This window comes from Phalacrocorax carbo, chromosome 3, assembly GCF_963921805.1.
Source record: "Phalacrocorax carbo chromosome 3, bPhaCar2.1, whole genome shotgun sequence".
In the NCBI taxonomy this organism is placed as follows: Eukaryota; Metazoa; Chordata; class Aves; order Suliformes; family Phalacrocoracidae; genus Phalacrocorax; species Phalacrocorax carbo.
The window spans coordinates 57,351,324-57,370,113 of NC_087515.1; the positions used below are offsets into that span (position 1 = coordinate 57,351,324).

Consider the following 18,790-nt stretch of genomic DNA (forward strand, 5'->3'; position numbering starts at 1 on the left):
AGGTGTGAACTTTCTGCATTAAGCCCCTCTTGAGACATGAGCACCATCCTGCCAAGCTGGGGAAGACAGTACAAGCTGGCAGTACAGAGGCTAAAGGGTTGTTTCCCCTCCTGTGTCCTCCCAGCTTCTGGCATCCTTCAGCTTACCAATTTCCTGAGCCAGACATTGCTTCCATATCTGTGTTTAATAGCCCTTGATAGATCTTTCTTCTATGACCATATCTTTTTTATTTTCTTTTTCTTAATTTTCTTTTGGGTGTGTTTTTTTTTTTTTTAAACCCAGTTACACCTTTGTCATCCAGAGTATCCTGTTGCAAGGACCTATGCATTTACCAGCACTGAATTTCTTCCAGCATTTTATTACCTAATCAGCATTCTAGGGTCCTTCTATAACTCCTTGAGGTCAGATCTCTTATCTGCTCTCATTAATATTCCCTGAAAAATCTGCTACTTCACTATTAACCCTTCTTGGTATTCACAAGAGATGTCTCAGCACAGACGCTGTGCAACTCTACTCAGTATCTCATTTCAGTAAGAAAATTAGCCGTTTTATTCCTGTCCGTAGCTTCCTGTCCTTTGTCAGCCTCTCATCTATCTCTTCCCCCCTCCCCCACCACCCCGGAGAATTTAGGAATGCAAGTCTGCATTTATCAAACCTTTAGTGACTGAATCAAAGACCTATTGGAAGCTGGAGAGGCACAGCTTTCTCTGCTGACATTGATTCTTCCCCTTGCTGGTTGTGTTCTTCATTATAGTATCTCCTAATGCTAGCTGGCTGTGGCAATCTTCTATGCATTTCATCCACTTTTTCTAAAGCATCTTTGACTGTCACTTCAGTTCAAGACTTTTTTTTTTTCTGACTTACACCCTCTCTAGAGGGCCCTTTTCTATATGTGAAAGCATCCCAGGTCTCCTATGGTATTTTTCATTACACAATTTCTCATTCTGAGCAATCTGTAATGCGTATCTCTGCTCAGTTGTGAGCAGGACTCGCTCTCAATCCAGGACATGCTGAGTGTTAGTATTATAATGTGCTAGGCTAGACAGCAAGGCTTTTAACGTTAATAGAGGGGTATATTAGAGAGGTGATAATCTACAGTGTTATACAGTGACTTTCTCCAATTTAGTTTTTAAATAATATGTAGCACAAATGGTTTCTGGGATCCAACGTTTCTAGTCAAACAGAAGACAAAAGATGCTGGGTTCCAGGAGCCAGGTACATGAAATTATTCCTTAATTCCCTCCATGGCTCACTCTTACTCAGATGGGAATTACATAAGGCACCGGCAGGGTCTTTTCTGCTATACTTGGAGCTGAGAAAGAGCATTGGAAAGTGTGGAGAGTTAACTAGCGTTCTGTTTTAGGACTTCCAAGAAACTAAAGAGAGTCCAGAAGATAGTCTTAAAAAGGAAATAGTGTAGGGAAGGGGTAAATCTTCCGATAAATAAAATTGTGCTATGAAGCAGATGACTGGCACTTATTCCTTGTGTTCATAAAGATTAACGCAAAAAAGAGTTTCTTTAAATTACATTAAGGTGTTTTCCTATCAGACACTAGTAGAAGTTTTCTGACAGTAGGAGCAATAATGTACTGATACAAATTAGAGAGGATATGAGCATTTTTATGAACAGATTGGACAAATGGCAACCCTAGTTTAGATAAACTTAGTTCTCCCTTAGCAAGGGATGGGCTAAAATGTTCCTCAATGCCCTGGGTCTTCTGTAGCAGCCTTTCTTGCCAGATGGGCAGCAGCCAGGGCTGCGCAGCATCACCAGGTATGGTGAGGCCACCCTGCCAGAGGACCCTCACCGACCAGCTGCATCTCTGTCCACTTCCAGCCCACTGACTCCAGCCTCATAGTCAGCTCCAGGCTGAGGCTGTCATCTGTCGAAGAGTAACTTTATCTGTGCTCCAGAACTACCTTTTATAACTTGTTGGATGTATCTGTTGCCTCGCTTTTCTCACAGGCATCCGTTGACTAGGGTCCAGCAGTGCGGCATTAGGGAGGGCTGAGAAGCCCTTGAGGTGGGGTTATTTCCTGATCAGTGTTTGAAGAATCGAGTATTTGCCATCGCTAACTTACTTTATTAAGGGTCATCATCTGAGCAGACTAATTTTCGAGGTTCTTTTACGAAGAGGCGTTAGTAAACAGAATTAAAAGATGTACTGTCTCCCTGCTGTTAGTTGCCTCTGGGATTCATTCTTGATTGCAGTATAATGGTCTGTATTTTTAGTCTTCCCTGGATCTGTGCCCTCTGTAACAGGATGGTTATTTAATGCTTATACACTTCTTCCAACTGGCAGGCACTCTCCCTTTTTTTCTGGCATAATTTCTTTCTATTTTTTTCATGTATATCCCATTCTAAGACAGCTGAAGGTGAAAAATACAAAAGCAATGGAAAAGGAAGAATGAGAGGGTGCCTGCTTACAACTATAAAGTGATTCAGTTCTAATTGGTAAACTGATCTTTGACAAATTACTAATATGGTTTCTGATAACAGAGAAGAGAGAAATATACCCACCTATGCATTTCATCAGTGTTGTACATAATTATAAATTAGAAAATTGGGATCTGCATATGTGTTTAATGTTTGTCAGATCCAAATAGTAGCGTTGTGGGCATAGTTCATCATCTCTACCATGTTAATGCCAGCAAAAGTTTTTATATGAATGAATGATCTATGCCTGCACTGAATGAAAATGTGGAAGGTTAGCAGGAGACGGTGTTCTGCTAGCTGCTGCTTCACTTGCTAAGATGCCAGGAAGAAGAGCTGAATACACTGTTGCCAGAAAAGCCAGGCAAATTAGCCCAGCTGAAAGAGTCCATCAAAAAGAAAAAAGTGGGAATTAAACTTGGCAGGCTATTTGGTTATGTGGAAATCTATGCTCATGTAAAGACAGTACAAACTGAACCTAAGCAAGCCATAGGCTCCCCTAGGCTAGCTTTAAAAAGTAAAGTTTCTTCATTAGAGCACAATTAAAAGACAACTTAACTGAACCAGCCTTTGTATCCTAACATTTGAAAATAAGTTTATCTTTTTCTCCAGATTTTCATAATAGAATTTTCTCTTGGGTAATTGTACTTCTACAGTACAGGCTTTTCTAATTAAAGAAAAAATATCTCACACTCTGAAACAAAATGAAGTTTCATTAACTTGCAAGTACAAATATCTACCTTACCAATGCAGTTATTCAGGAAAAATATCAAGCTTTGAGTAGGGGAATAGAAGGTATATATATTCCTTATTATACTATCTCTGCAGATATTTAGGTTTGATCTTAAGTCATCATTAGTTGCCACAGGTTCTGTAAGCTTCCCGTCCCCTGTCTCAAATGCAGCGTTAATATGCTACCCTGGAGTGTGTGAAACAGAAATAGAAATATTTAGTGTGAGTCAGCTGTCTTTGTAACCGTAGGTGAAGGAGGCTTAGTAGGAAGCTATGGGGAGTTACGGTACTGCTGCTGCTCGGTGGTGCAGGGTGGTGGTGTGCTTTGCTCACCCCAAAGAAAAGGGGCAGTGAGGAGGTGGCCGAATGTGTTTTCCACATTAAAGCCATTTTTGTCTGTGAAAACACATGCTACACATAGATAACAGCAGACATATCTAATCACAAACCTAAGTTTGGATGCTGTTTTGGGTACAGAGGTAAGTTCAGTTTTGATCTGAACATGTGAATTGGTGAAAACTCATTTCCTGGAGATGAAACTAAAATTAAATAAATAAATAAAGCACTATTTCTAGCCTTTCCAAGGTTTTATCACAAGTGCCAGAAATACTTTCAAATTTTATTTTCTCAAGTCAATTAAGAGTACTTGCAGGCAGCTCCCCCCACCCTTTCTCAAGATGGCTGGTGGACTTCCCGCTGCCTGGAGGGAAGGAGAGCGGTCTGGCCTGTCTTATCCATCCATTGGGTCTCTGAGCTGGAGACTCAGAAGAGGAGATGTATCAGTCCTGCTCATGAAAGAGAGTGCCATGCTAGCGAATGAACAGAAGTGCTTCTTTTCCTTTGATTTTATTTAGATTAAACATTGAGGTACTAGGGTTGGTGGTTTTTTCAAATTTCTAAAGTGCATTTTTCTTTAAAGATTTTTCTTTTTATGTTCCCCACTTTTTTTAATATTTTTTTTTTCTTGTACACATTGTTGACTGGCTTCAGGCCAACATATTGGTGTGACTTGCTGCCCAGACCAGTAATACCAGAGATGAGCTTGCTCTCAGAGAGGGGACAAAACGTCTTTAGAGCTTTTTGGCTTGCAGTAGCCTAGCTAGTCAGAAAGGCTGATATGGAGGGGAGCTGAATTGTAGGCACTTGTACGTTGCCTCTGTCTGTAGCTGTCTGTTGTTTCCCCAGAATAACTGTGTATGTGGTAACTTTTTGTAAGAGTCCCTTCAAAAATAGCTCAGTGAATTATCAGGAAAACATAGCAGGGTCCAATCCTCCCAGTTGTCTTCATTGTTTCCTGGGGGTTTTCTGCAAGACGCTGGATTGGCCATAGTAGCCCCTGGCTACTGACAGCATGCTGCCACCACCTCAGTCCCCGGGACTTCGGTTCACCTGCGTGAAAGCCAGTCATCTGCAAGAGAGAGATTTTGTAGCTCATAGGTAAACAGGCCCACATGTTAAAGCAAGTGGTTGAGTAATGATTTGCTGACAGAATTGTTAGTTGCAGGAAGCATTTGAAGAATTGGAAAAGAGGGGATGGGAAGAGAGTCTGTTTCCAGATAATAAGAAGTGAAAAATTATTTGGGGGGAAAAAGCTCAACACATTCATAAGAGCATGTTTCTTTGTTTTACAGGACAGCTTCTGTTTTGAACTAACCCTTAAATAAGATAGCTGGGGGACAGCTGTTTGAATCAAATGAGCTGGCTCCATGGGTGCTTTTTCTCATCCAACATGCTGCTTCTAGGAGTCCTTGCGGCTTTCTGAAGGTTATTCTGATCTCCTGCGTAGGCTGTTACAGTCTCCTCCTCTAGTGGTGCACTGGGCCTTACAGAAATACGGGTGGTGAGAAGCCTTTTTTCTTGTCTTCATTCTCTAGTTCCTTTTGCTGCTGCTTTTTATCAAATACATGGTTTAGCTGAAGGCAAAGAGCAGTTTGTTGAAGAAATTATAATGACAGTTTTCTGGGAATTTAAAAGATCAAGGACTTACTTTTTTTAAAGCAAAACATGTTTCAACTCCTGATAAATATGTAGAGGAAAGGAACTTGAATACCTGCAAATGTGTGAAATGTCTGTGCGGCCTTTCAGGACCTGTTCAAAAGCGTTCAGAAGTGTATCTCTTCAAAAACAGACATGCCAGGCGAGAAAGAGTTGAAAGGAATATTATCTGTGACTGAAAACTAGTTTTAAAAGGCGAACTTCAGCTCAGCTTTCAAATGTTGTGTCCGTGGAAGGTGAAGCAGCATACCTCTTGGCAGGAAAGCCATGGTGAAGGCAGCTAGAAGAGGTGATCTTTGGGGAGTGCAGTCTGAGCCATTCAGGCACCCCAGACACCTTCCCCATTTCATGCTCCAGTCCCCAGCATTCTGTCACTGGCCTCTATCTGCTGCAGCATCTGTCTTCACAGGGCGCCTCTAAATCTGTTGCATGGACACACCACAGGACCAGCCTTACTGGATGTCTCTGGTAGATATAGTCTTCTCTTTCACAGCAGCCGAGTTCCCTGACGCTCCTCTTCGGAATAAAACACAAGGTCCACCTCTGCTGTCTCATCAGTAAGTGCCCAAGATCTGCCAGGTAGCTAAAAAGTCAGGAGAAGTCCCTGGCATCCATGGATTTTACAGTGCCACAGACAAACATGCTGGGAGGGTGGGTGGCTCTCGCAGTGGTGGCAGCGTTTGGGCATAGGGAACAGTCAGTGCTGGGTTAAAACATCCATGCACTCTGGCAACTGTTTCCCTGTCATTGCAATGACTGCAGTGGCAAAATGACTAAAAGAAATGAACAGGGCAACTGAAGGCACTAGGCATGGCCTGTGTCGCTCCAAGGGGAACATGCCCTGCGCAGCTGGAGTGCAGCCGTGCTGCAGTGGCATCGCCGCGTTTCCGTGAGCCAGCCCGGTGTTGTTCGTTTTTCTGGTAGAGAACCAGAAGGCAACGGAGGGAAAGAAAAGGGTTTCTGTTGCTTTTTGAGCTGGTGGAGCCTGCACAGGAGTGAAGGTGCCATCACAGCTGGTGCAGGGGGTGTTTGGGGACAGAAACCCGCGTTTTGGTTAGCTAGATCAGCTCTGCCATCTCATGGAGCTTCTCCCTGAAGTGCCTGCTGCTCGCTCTGCAGCCTGCCACTGGTGTCCCGGTGGACTTGGCCAGCTTGCTGTCATCTCCAGAGGACAATCATCCCATCCAGTTTTGTGCAATCCACCCCCCCGGCAGCCTTACTTGGAAGGCCTCGGTACCACAATAGCACAGACTGGGAAACACTTGGCTGTTGGCAGTGCTGGTTTGGGAAGTGATGCCCAGCACCTGCCCACCCCACAGCAATCTGCTGCCAGTGCCATTAGCACAGACACAAGAGCAAGTACCAAATGCCTCCAGAATTTGAAAGAAACAGGTCATCTTGCTGGTCTATGGCTCTAGTAATCTACATACTTTATTGAGGTTGAATAGAAACATTAAATATCACCTGATGAAGTAGAAACCTCTAATTAGGGTTAAAAATGTGTTGCACTGTAGTTTATTTTCCATTAAAGTATGTAAATAGTTTGTGCTCCTAAATAAGATTTAGTAAGTCATGTTATATTTATGTTTGAAAACCCATGCCAACTATACCTTGACTTTTCAATGCCTCTCTACAGCCTTACAAAGTAGGAAGTTGTAATTTTCTTTCTTTCTTTTCATATTTATACTTGTGAGCCCTTTTCTAGGCTGTCATGTTTACATTTTCTTCCCCATCGCTCTACAGCCACCCAGAGCTCCCTAGCTGGGGTCAAAGAAAGTAGCGGATTTTTGTTTTTATAGCGCAGTTGTATTTAGTTGATATGATGCAATGTTGTCCTCGGGACGTAACGGTCAGTTTGACCTCTTTAAAAACACCAAGCAAGCGTGTGAGAAAAAAACATTTTACAAGCCGCGAGAGTATTCCTGAGGGCTCTCAGCAGAGCAGAAGAATTTTCCTTGGCTGCCAATGGTGAGGACTAGACTGCGCCACTGACTGTAGCGGCGTATGAAGAACAGCATTGTAAGCAGGAGAGGTCACCATAGACCGGGCTTACTCACTGGTTTTCCACATCGTTTTATTTAATTTCCTTTTATGGGAACTTGAAAGGTATTTATTTAGGTCACTGCTTCCTCTGTGGCCTTCATGACACACCTCAATTTCACATCTGCAACCTTCAAACTTAAGTAAGGAGCATGCACTGTGGCTGGGCTGTAAGCAGGATCTCCTGGTTTCACAGAAGTTGCAGTATTCCACGAGAGCTGGGCATTGAAAGACAACATATTTTATTTTTCATTTTGATTGTGAGAGAAAGGCCAGTTTTATGGCTTCCCAGAGGTTAATGGATGATAAATGGAAAAATATTTGCAAGGCGTGTATGTATTTGAGTTATGATTCCTCATTTTAAATTGTTAGGGTTACTAAGAATCTCTGTACATCCGTGGCAGGATCTGGTGTTCCTGTAATTTTTGGTTGAGACTGAGGATCAAGAAATAGGGAATGCTTTGAAGCCCAAGAATTACTTCTTTTTTAAAAAACTTCAGTGTTCCTTCTACTGGAACTAAAAAAAGATGTTATTTCCCCCAGTACTCTTAGGATTTTTATATTAGGAGGAAAAAAAAAATTAAACTCTCAAATCTAAGGTCACCTCTTTTTGTGTACGGTACAGTATTTGCAATGAGTTAAAGACACTAACTGAAGTAAATTGTTCTACAAAAAATACTTTAAAGTTTGCTTTTTTTGTGATAGCATTAAAATTCCCAAAGGAATATTTTGAAATATGTTTAATTACGTGCCAACTTCCTCTTACAACATGTATGAACTTGCTATGGCAAATAAAAAAGTTCATTTGTTATTAACTTTTAAAAAATACATTAATAACACATCTTTGATACATTTCTGTTAGATCAGTAGTCTGGCTCGTTGACAAATTAATAGATATGGGCATGTTGTGGTTTTTTGTATGAAAGACAATTCTACAGAAAAAAGAAGTAGACGTTACCAATCTAACATTTCAGCCAAAATTGTAACAATAGAAAAATACAGTACTATTAAAAAGAAAGATCATTTCTGTTGTTACTTGCAGCCCCAGGGCTGGTTCCCGGGCGTCCCTCTGCCCTGCTGGAGACAGAAGCCCAGCAGGGTGTGAGCAGTGTGGATTGTAGCCAGGAGCTGAGGAATGAAGTAAAATCCCTCTTCCTTTATTGTGGAGGGATATGATCAAAGTAGCTGTTCTTTCTTTCTCTATCTTTCTCAGCTGAGTTTGAATAATTTTTTCTTTTACAGGGCTTCTCCAGTGATTTAAATGAGCAAGGCTGTCATCTGTCACCTTGCAATTTTTTTGTCTCACATAAAAACCTTTCTGCCCTGAAAGATCTGTGTCCTGCTGGGAAAACATGCACTTACTGGGAAACGCAGCATTAATGTTGCTTGGGCTAACAGAATGACACTGCCTACAGTAATGAAATTTCACCTTAGCTTTTCGTGCTCACTTTAAGTCCTACTAGCAACTGAAGAGCAACTGCCTCCAGCTGTGTTTAAGTTTTGTAATGACTAGCACACCTCAGGCTGACGTTTCTTTTGCCCCTCCTCTTGGTTAAAAATTCTGATTTCACATCTCATGGAGCTGCATAACGACTATCAAGTAAAATCTCTTCTGAGAGGATGGATGGTGGCTGGTGATTTATTTCACAAATTATGAATACGTTAATATAGGAAAGGTGAGCAGGTGCTATAAATGTATCAGGACCCTCTAGCAGCTGTAATGCGGATCACAGTGGTGCTGGTAAATGGAGACTGGAAAGGGGCAGTGCTTTTACTGCCGAGTAAACCTGGTGCTTCTGATGTCAGGAATGTGAAATGTGTGCTGTTGTGTGGCAAAAAAATTGTAGGTTCCTATGAAAGCATACCTGGCCTTTATCTTAAATCTTGAGTACGTCAACGCGGAGGGGGGAAGATTTTTCTCTCTCATCCTTTTACATTCCTTCCACAGATCAAATTCAAAGGGAATTGCCACTCAGTAGTTCAGATTAGTGCTGTCCTGGTTGTTTCAGTGATCCTACAACAGTTTACTGTAAAAAGAAATACTAGAGTTCTCTTTCTGACTAAATGTAAGCTGGCCACTTGTTAAAGCTTCAGGATTTTCCACATGAATTTATGTTACTTTTATTGTATGGGTGTTTCTCCAGCCATATTAATTAAATATTGCTTTCAGAAGAATGAGAAGGTCCCTGTTATGCTTCTGGATTGAGTATTGATACTTGTTTGTCTTAGGGAATATTTTCTGACTCACTGTATTCATTATTCTTGGAAAGAAACAAATAAGTTTCTTTGTTGTAAGTTAATGTCTCTTCACCTTTGGATAGGAGCGAGAAAGGAGGAACAGCTCTTGGTTGGGTGATACTAATGATTTTTAAATCTTACATAAACTTTTTTGCCTTCTAATTAATCCATTAATAAAGTGGAAGCTGGCTTGAATGTAAGTATTGTCAGGACAGTATTTCCAGTTTTATTAAATCCAAGCAATTTATGAACTCATTGCAGGTCTCTGCAGGTTCTTAGGAAAACTCAAAAAACATATTCCTGAAAACATCTCTGGTGGTATCTACAGTAATAGCACACTAAACCTTGTAATAACTGCAATTTTTAATTCACATTAAAAAAAAAGAACTATTGGGATGATAGAAGAGACACACTGGCCATGCCACCTTACTGTGCCACCGGTGGATTTCTTAGCAACATTCATAGCACTGAGGATGGGGGGCTGGTTAGCTTCAGCTCAGAGCCTTGAATGTCAAAATTCAGGTCTTGACCATAAATCTTCTGGCATGTATTTACGGCAAGCCCTTCTCAGTGTGCTTGAATAGACTGAGGGGAGCAGGGTTGTTTCTATCCCAGTTGGCAATTTTTATGTTGTTTTCTCTGATGGTTCCTCACCACGTAATTTACTTCCCAGCCCAGGATCTTCTAATGTGCTTATGAAACCTGATTTGCGTAAGTGTAAGACAGACAAGGAAACAGGAACGTACTTTGAAAGGCTTATGGACCTAAATGTGACAGTAATGAATTTAGGCATCAGGGCTGAAGTTCTGGGAGGAGCTTTACTGCGCTTGCGGTCTCAGAATCGGATGCTGAGGCTGGAGGCCTGTGCCCCACAATGCCCGGGGAGAGCAGGGGATGCTCCCCATGCCTCTCATGCTGCTGAGCACTTTGGTCTTAGAGAGGACGTGTTGCCCACTGAAGTGTTCTCTATCACATTTTATTTACTTGATGAAGTATGGATTTGATGAGTGATGGGTTTGATATTGATGTGTATCTAGCCTATTGCATTATCAAAGCAGACGTCTTTAAATAAGAATGAAGATTGGTTTGCAAAGATGAGATCCTTTGATCTTTGCTTATGTTGTCTTGCACTTTTTTTTTTTTTTTTTTTTTTTTTGCCCTCTATATCTCTTTGGAGCCAGTGGGTCTGCTTGCAGAGTAAGGGCCTATTAGATTGGATAAGGATAGTGGAATTCAATCCTACTTGCAGGTATGTTTGTTATTGTGCTAGAGTAAAGCTAGAAATGGAATACAGTTCCTCAGGGTTCAGTAGATACGCCTAGTCTTTGAAAAATTACAACCATCTCCTAATTAGATGAATGATAAATCAGAAAAATGATAAATACTTTCTAATAAGCCCTTTTCTCAGTGGGGGTTTACACAATAGGCTCAATTCTGAACATCTGAGGAATGTACAGAATTGTAATCAAAAGTGATGTATGTTTTTACATCAAGAGTAAGACATGCAAATTACAGCTTATGTTTGTTCATTCCACTCATTGAATGAAGCAGAATAAAAAAATAAAATAATTGTCACAATTTGATTTATTCTGGCCAGTTCAGGTTTCTCCCCAGGTATTTAGAAGAAAGAAGAGTCTTAAAATAATTTCCTGAATATTTTAAATATAAGTCAATATGAAAATTGATCCATGTGTCCTGCTTTGACTCATGCAGAAATCTCAATATAATAATTGTGTTAGTTGCAGTAAGAAAAATTAAACGTGTTTTTTGCATTCTAGGAGAAAATAAATTACTCCCTCCCCCTTCCACCCACCCACCCCCACCCCGCCCCCCGAAACTTTCTAGTGATATTTAGAAGTAGATAAATTGATCAGTAGATGACTTTTAAGGTATTTAGTATAGCCTCAGCACAATTCTTTGACTCAAGGATGGCTGTATAAAGTATGAGATAAAGACAACGCTTGTTAATAGAGAAAGGAAAACGCAGTATTCAACCTCTTTTGGTTTTTTCCTCCCCCACAGGACATTAATGTATGTATCCTTGAAAACTACCCTGAATGTTCCAATCCCAGGTTATTTTACATCATACCATATTTCTGTGGACAGCATCCAAGATGCAGGTAAATATATAAAAGGTATCCCAATATCTTCAGCAGTAGCTGTTGCCAACACTTGGTCAGAAACTATTATTAATAGAGAGGCAACAGTTATTGGAAGTAAAAGTCTTAAGTACAATGGAGCACTCTATGTGGTAACTGCGTACGTATATTTTGGAGTAAGAAGGGTAATGCAAATGTAGTACTGTTATTTTTTCTTTACTTAATACTTAAATAATTCATCAAATCTGGATGTATTTATGTGGATTTTTCTTTTCTGTGTTGGCAAGCTGAGAATGGCAGTGACCGTATGTGCTTGCTCCTCATTTTACCTGCACAGAAATTTTCTAATACATGTTTTAGCTCTGCTCAGATGCTTGTATAAGGTTTCTATCTGAGGAGTTCCAGGTTTCTATGTCTGTGTAAGAAATAGTAATCATTCTTAAAACTATAAAGTGCAGCCTTTTACTGCTGTAATTGAGCTAGTTCATTTATAATGTATCTATTTATGGCATTCTCATATTGCTTTATGATTGATACTGCATAGTAAATTTTTATGCAATAATACGTGAATAATTTTAAATACCTTCTTGTTTTCAAATACTTTTATATTGTTGGTCACAGCATGTTCTTTATTACATTTGTTCAACTTTAAGGTATTCTATTTATTTATTGTTATGGCTTCTCCATGGTGGAACAACTGCACATGTTCTCAGAAAGTTCTTTCAAAAGCTATACTACTTTGTAGCAGTAATAAAAAGTGAAAATGTGTTTATTCTCAATTTTTATTTATGTCTCAGTTTCTAAGTATCTTTGCTGTAAAATCCTACTTTAGTTCTTTGGCATAAGCGAGGGTATGATTAAGAAACAAACCAGATTCATTACTCATTTTCATTATGGTTTTTTTCTTAATGTATTTTGGCCTCATTTGCAAATGCTTATGTTTGCACACTTGTTAATGGGATTACTCATATATACAACATGTCTGAATACTTTCACAACATATCTCCGTGGGGTTTCTGAGCAGTATATTGAAGTGCTGTTTTGTAACTTGTCATAGATGTCTCCTATCATGCCATTGCACTTCCTTCAACTACTTCCTAATGTCATAAGGAGCTGCAAGAAGGAGGCTCATAGTATGTGTTAGGACACTGCTCTTCCAGAAGATGGACCAATGCAAAGAATGTGGCAGGGAATGAAAAACCTGGCCCAAGTCTGCTCTGGTGGGAGTGTAGAGCAATAAGCTTTTCCACATCATCAGAAGAGCCTCTGACAAATGTTGGAAGTTCACTGTCGCATAGAATTTGCAATAGCCTAATGGAGGTCAGGGAAGAGGTGTGATCTCCAGCCCCTCTCAGGTAGCCTGTGTGACTCATATGTTCATCATACCAGCTGGACCCTGGGAAAAAGATCATTTCCTTTAGTTTAGGCCGCCGGCATTATATCCCTTATCAGTATGAATGCTGACTGGTGCTCCCAGGACATAAATTGAGTTCATTTAAGGGACTTAGGATTCATGTGCTTGTCAAACCTAACTGTCCTTCCATGAAACTATGAGAGAAGCATAAAGATGTACTGGTGTCCTACCAGCTTCTTCCACCGGGGGAAAAGATAGAATAACCCTAAACTGATCTTCAAAAACAGTATCAGTCAGAGCAAACAAATGCAAATCCTGTAGCAGAGCCACAGGGCAGTCAGGGGTAGTAGCAGAGAAAAGGAAGCTCACAGAGACTTTGGCAGAAGTTAAAATGAAGGACGAGGTGGGAAACAGGCCAGTAGCCTCCTGTGTGGCATTCACTGGGTAACAGCCGGCAGTGGTTGCTCAGAGCAGTTCTCCTGATGTGGTTCGGGGACACCGTCACCCCTTAGCACCCTTATCACCCAGGGAAGTCGTTCCTCCCATGAGATGGGCTGCGCTTCTGAGTCAGAATGCAGGAGTTCACAAGTTTGAGCTTATAAACCACTCAGTGAAAGATGTCTTCAGGAAGGAGTGCTTCCACCCAGTGATTAACCGCCTTTTAAACTGATGGTGTTTTTACATGCCAAACCAATTCGAGATGTTGTGTGGAAAAGCTCAGGAAGCCACCCAGGTTTCATGGGGGTTTTTTGTGTTCAGTTAGAAGTACAGCACTGAATATTTTTTGATTCAGTTGTGTTCTTGGTGTGAATTTCTGAAGTAAATGCATATTTAAACTCTTTTATTTATTTTTTTTGTGCTCTCCTCCCTCTCTCTCCCCCTCCATTAATTTCATACAGGGAGCCTGGTGAATGGGCCCTTGAAAGAGCAAAGCTGAACGTTAATGAAAATTTTCTGCTTGTGGGCATTCTGGAGGAGTTGGAGGATGTGCTGCTTTTATTAGAAAGATTCTTACCTCATTATTTCAAGGATGTGCTTAGCATCTACAAAAACCCAGGTAACTTTTTCCATTTAAAGCTATTCTCACAGAAACTTTGGCAAAATCTGTATGGCTGCTGAAAGGTACGTGGTTCTGTCTTGTTGAGTCAATGAAGAGATTTATCTCCCTTTTAGGGAGCAGATTTGATTGATGAGGAAGGGTACATATTCTGCTTTTATTCTTAATGCTACTGTTTGGTTTTCAGTCCTGGGCAAGCGCTTGGTGCTCCAGTGATCTTACCACATGCCAGAAAGCTTCCTGTTTACCACTGGAGTGGCTTTTTCTTCTTTTAATTCTGTCATACTCAACCCCTCAAATAATACTGTCAAAATATTCTCAAAATGGTGTCAGCAGTATCTACCTAAGTAAAACCTTCAAGAAATGGTTTGGGGAGCTGGATGCTTTGGAGATTCTCCACTACCAGGGTATTTATTTTCCCTCAATCTTGACTAAGTTGAAATGAAATGAACCTCCAGTCAAACTGAGTTTAGGTAAAGTACAAATAAGAACAGGTATTTACAGCACTTTAAGTACAAAGCATGCTGAGGAAAAAGACTTAGGAGACCTGAGTCAAGAAATGAAAACAGAGAGCACTTAATCTACCCCTTAATTTGCACCCCACAGTCAACCTGAAAGGGTTCTCTTCTCTGCATCGGTCGATCCCTCCCAAGACTTATTTATTGCCAACTTCTTTAAAAGACAATCTTGTGTCCTATGCCTAAACCAAGAAACACAATGCTTCTGTGGGGCTTTGCATGCCATTCCAGCAGAACTGATTTCCTGCTTACATTTGGCTGGGCCAGGCCATCAATATCGTACGAATCAGGGAGGGGTAAAACTTGCCTTCTTGCTTCTGACTCAGTTGCATACATGTCAGCGTGAAATGCCTACAGCCACTGAAATGTGTGTTTTGTACCAGGTTGTATAGTAAAAACACATGGATCAAAGATTGAATTTTGTTTGTAATGCAAGCAGCTGAAGGCTGGCTTTTCACTGTGAGCAGCTATCACAGTAATTAGTCACTTCAGAGAAATTATGGGTTTCTCTCCATAACCAGGAATGATGGGTGACTGTCCACCAATCTCTGCTTCCAAGATGCGCCTTTGAATGTTTTGTATTTAGCAATGATACAGATATTACAGGGGAAGTGTGGCATTCCTCCTCTGAGCATTATTTCAGTGGGTCATTATCTGCTTGCAGTAAGCCAGTTAAGGCAGCTATTTAGAAGGTGCAAGTGTTACTTTGTTGTGGTTGTATATCCAGCCATAGAGCTATTTTGCTCAACAATAGACATAAGGAGAGCATGGTATGGTATTGACATGAGAGCAGTGCCCAGTTTTGAATCTGCTATTGCTCTGTTCTTTGTAAATTAAAACATAAAAAGATCTACATCTGTACTATGTGGAAATCTTCCTAAAGGTTTGGCCAATTCAGTCTTCAAGGTTTTCCCATGGGGATGCTAGATGAGAGGGAGGCAAGGTTCAATAGAGGGATGCTCTCTTTGCAATGAGCAGACTTTTCTTTGGGAATCTATAGGACTTCCTCAGCTGTTCTGTGCACCATAGATTTTTCACTTCTTTACAATGGGGGAAGCTAACAAACAGCATGTAAGGTCGCAGTTTTCATCCGGGTGCCCTAGAAATTGTCAGGTGTGAAATAAGCAATCTCTCAGAATCATTAAGTGCTGGATAATTTTTCTCTTCTCTGCATATTCCAGTATCTGAGGGAGATTTGCTCCCCTGTTTCAGGACAGTGTTTTCCTCTGGGATTTTGTGTTTAAAACTGGTCTTGTGTCGTGTCTGAAGATTCATCTCTTTCCTTCAGTATTCCCCATGCAGGTTAAACTTGTGTTTTATTTTTCCCATTCACTCATTGACAAGGAAGAACGGAAAGGAAACAGTTTCCTCATATTAACTCTCTCCTCCTGTTTTCATACATGCATGTGTTTTAGGTTTTATTCCAATCATAATTACTTTCAGATTATTTATGAGTTGGTGCTAATGCATATGAATAACTTACCAGAATTGGCCAGAAAGGAGGAAAAAGGAAAAAAACCCGACGCTGTGTAAGCAATCCTGCATTGTTCTCCTCAGGGCACCTTAGACCTGATCTACAACACCCTCTGCTGTTGCATCATGAAGTGCTGGGATGAAGAGATGTTATTCTGCCCAGCTCTGTGGTGATCCCACAAAGCAGCAGATACTTCCGGCCAAAACTGGCCTTTTGTTGCAACTAACACTTGCAGATTAAATCTCTACAGTTTAGTTCTGTGTGCTGACCTGCCACTCTACCTGAGATACTCTTAAGCCAGTCTTTCCTCTTTTTGTTTAAAGAAAGTAAAGCTTTTTTAGAGCTTACCTTTTATCGGTTGAATATATTGAGATGAGAAAAACACAGTAAAGGACCATGTACAGACAGGCGATTCACTTCCAGGTCAATGAATCTCTGCACCAGAGTCCACCGCAATAAACAGTTCTGGATTAGACACAGTTCAAAAACTGGATTTGTGGAGTTGCTTTGAAGCAGAAAGTACAAAGGAAGGCAATCTCCATCCAGTGTTGCTTTAGTGGATTACATAGATTACATAGATTAGAAAGCAGAGTAGGAAATCGGTGATTGCTGTCCCACCAACATCATAATCTAAACTGAATTAAAAGCACCTACCTCTTGCTGTAGGAACTAAACTGCTGGATGTTATCAAACCCACAAAATCACGTGTACATTTCAGATATGTCTGCAGGAGTACTGGCTTAAACCCTTTCTTCCTCACAAAGTTGGAACCCTCCTCCCTCATTACAGGTGCTTTGGGTGGGCACCTTCTTTGTTTCTTCTGTGTCGGTAGTAAAATCTGTCATCTGAGACAGCATGTAACAACGATTATTAAGGAACTCTTGCTCAGTGTCCTCCTCCTAGCTAGAAAACAAAGCCTGTAGCCTTTTTACGTTCAAAAATACTTTGCTGACATTGTTCTGAAGCAGAAGATCAGTAAAACTGTGGCTCTGTTGATCAGACAGCGAGTGGGACGTTTACATTAGAGAGCACAGAAATGTGAGTGCAGGTGGCTGTATATGTAATGACACCGATAACTGCTTAATGCAATATGACTTGAGTGCTTTTGTCAGTGGCGCTAATGATTTGTTTACATCAGCTGACAGAAGGAAACTGTGAAGAAAGGTACAATATAAAAAAATTAAGAGTGAAATGAAGTTGACTTGTTCAGACACTACCACTAACAGTTGGTTCTTGAGATTTTTAATATATTTTACTTGCTAGCTGCTGTGTATTTGTTCTGTGCTGGCTTTTTTCTTTTCTTTTTATGGGGTCACATCTTGAAATGCAAATTTTTCTCAAATTTTGTGAGTTTAAAAAAGTTGGCAATTCTGCATGACAGGAAATTTTAGTGTCAGAGGATACTAGGAGGATAATTTTCCTCGTGGCCTTTAAAAATGTTGCCTTCAGCTAATCCATGTGCCAGATATTTTGACTTGTGTATTTTGTAACAGTGTGCAACAGAATGTCAAAGCTCTTCACGGTGCTAAAGTTTTCACTGGAACCAATATGGTTTTATCTTGTAGAATACTTCAGAGCTACTAGGCTTCCTGTTTTTCTCGTTTTCCACTCTCTCCTTGAAATTAAGCATTTTCTTAATATTGATACCGAGTCAAGAACTGCAAAAGGACTCTCTTTTTTTTGATGCCTGTCTTGACCAATGTGACAAACTCTTCCTGCCTTTCAGCCAGAACTGTCTTTGACAAGAGACCAAAGCAGGGAGGGGCACAGCAGACAGATAGTGAAATAGATAAATGGATCGATAGATGGGTAGGATCGATTTTAAAAATTTTTTTTAAAATTACTCTGTTTACTAGATTTCTTTGCTAACACAGTAAAATTTGCTGAAAAGTTCTTTCATGACGACATTGAAAAATGTCTTTCTTTTTTCCCCAACATTGTAGCAGATAGGGTCCAATTGCAGAGCCTTGGCTTATATTTACTTCAAGATTTGGAAGTATTCCTTAATTCTTTGAAAGACCTGAAATAGTTATAGCATAACTTTACATGTAAAATCTCTCCTTACTCTCAGGAGCATAACTGAAGAAAAATAATCGGTCAGTCCTGTTCATTTTTGCTAGCTGTAGCTCACTTCCGTAGCATGGCTAGTAGCCAGAAAGTAGAGAATACTTAAACAGTTTCTTCTGAAATGGGCATGTGTGGGTTTCATATCTTTGGTGGTTTTAAGAGGCAGAAAATACACACTATACACAGCAAAACGTTGAATTTATTCTGCCTTGTCAGCTTCTGTGGCATGGGGTAAAAGTTAACAGCATCTAATGCAAAAGAATAGGCAATAAAATGTTTTTTTAATCACCTCAGAAATAGCCCATATCCTCTCACCTTTCTGCAGGAGTTAATAAATTTTCTTTGGCACCAGAAGCCCTATAAAAACACTGCTTCCCAATTCCAGGGGAAAAAAAAAAAATCTTTGTTTCTTGAAAGTTACATTTTCCGTGGAGAATGTGTAGATCTTACTCTAAAGCAAGACGACTGACAAGCTTTTCAAACAGTGAATTTTATTGAGTGCAGTGAAATTACTTATGCTGTCAACTGGAAGAAAATATATTGTTCAGGTAAACTGTAAAGTGTGCTTTTTTTGAAAATGCAATACACATCTGATTCTCCTTAAAAATCACATTTACAGGGAATGTTTTTAACTGCAGTAGTAGTATTAGCCAAGGTAATATAAACTCTCTGATTTTTAAAATCCACTCTGTTCATGAATACCAGTGACACAGTCTTGACACTTTCTATTTATGAGCTTCCCCTTCTTTTTAAGCACACTAAGGAGGGGGGTGCTGCCGCCA

General features: G+C 40.3%; 1 protein-coding gene across 4 annotated transcripts in view; it reads left to right on the forward strand.

Moving 5' to 3' along the window:
- Window positions 1-18,790, forward strand: part of UST (uronyl 2-sulfotransferase) — a 179,868-nt gene that overhangs the window by 125,179 nt on the left and 35,899 nt on the right. For all 4 annotated transcript variants that reach the window (XR_010372169.1, XM_064447003.1, XM_064447004.1 and 1 more), the window contains exons 6-7: window positions 11,462-11,559; window positions 13,792-13,949. Coding sequence is in view for 3 of the 4 variants with exons in the window: in XM_064447003.1 (XP_064303073.1) it covers window positions 11,462-11,559; window positions 13,792-13,949 (256 nt within the window). In the remaining variant the exon portion in view is untranslated. The remainder of the gene's footprint in view (window positions 1-11,461; window positions 11,560-13,791; window positions 13,950-18,790) is intronic.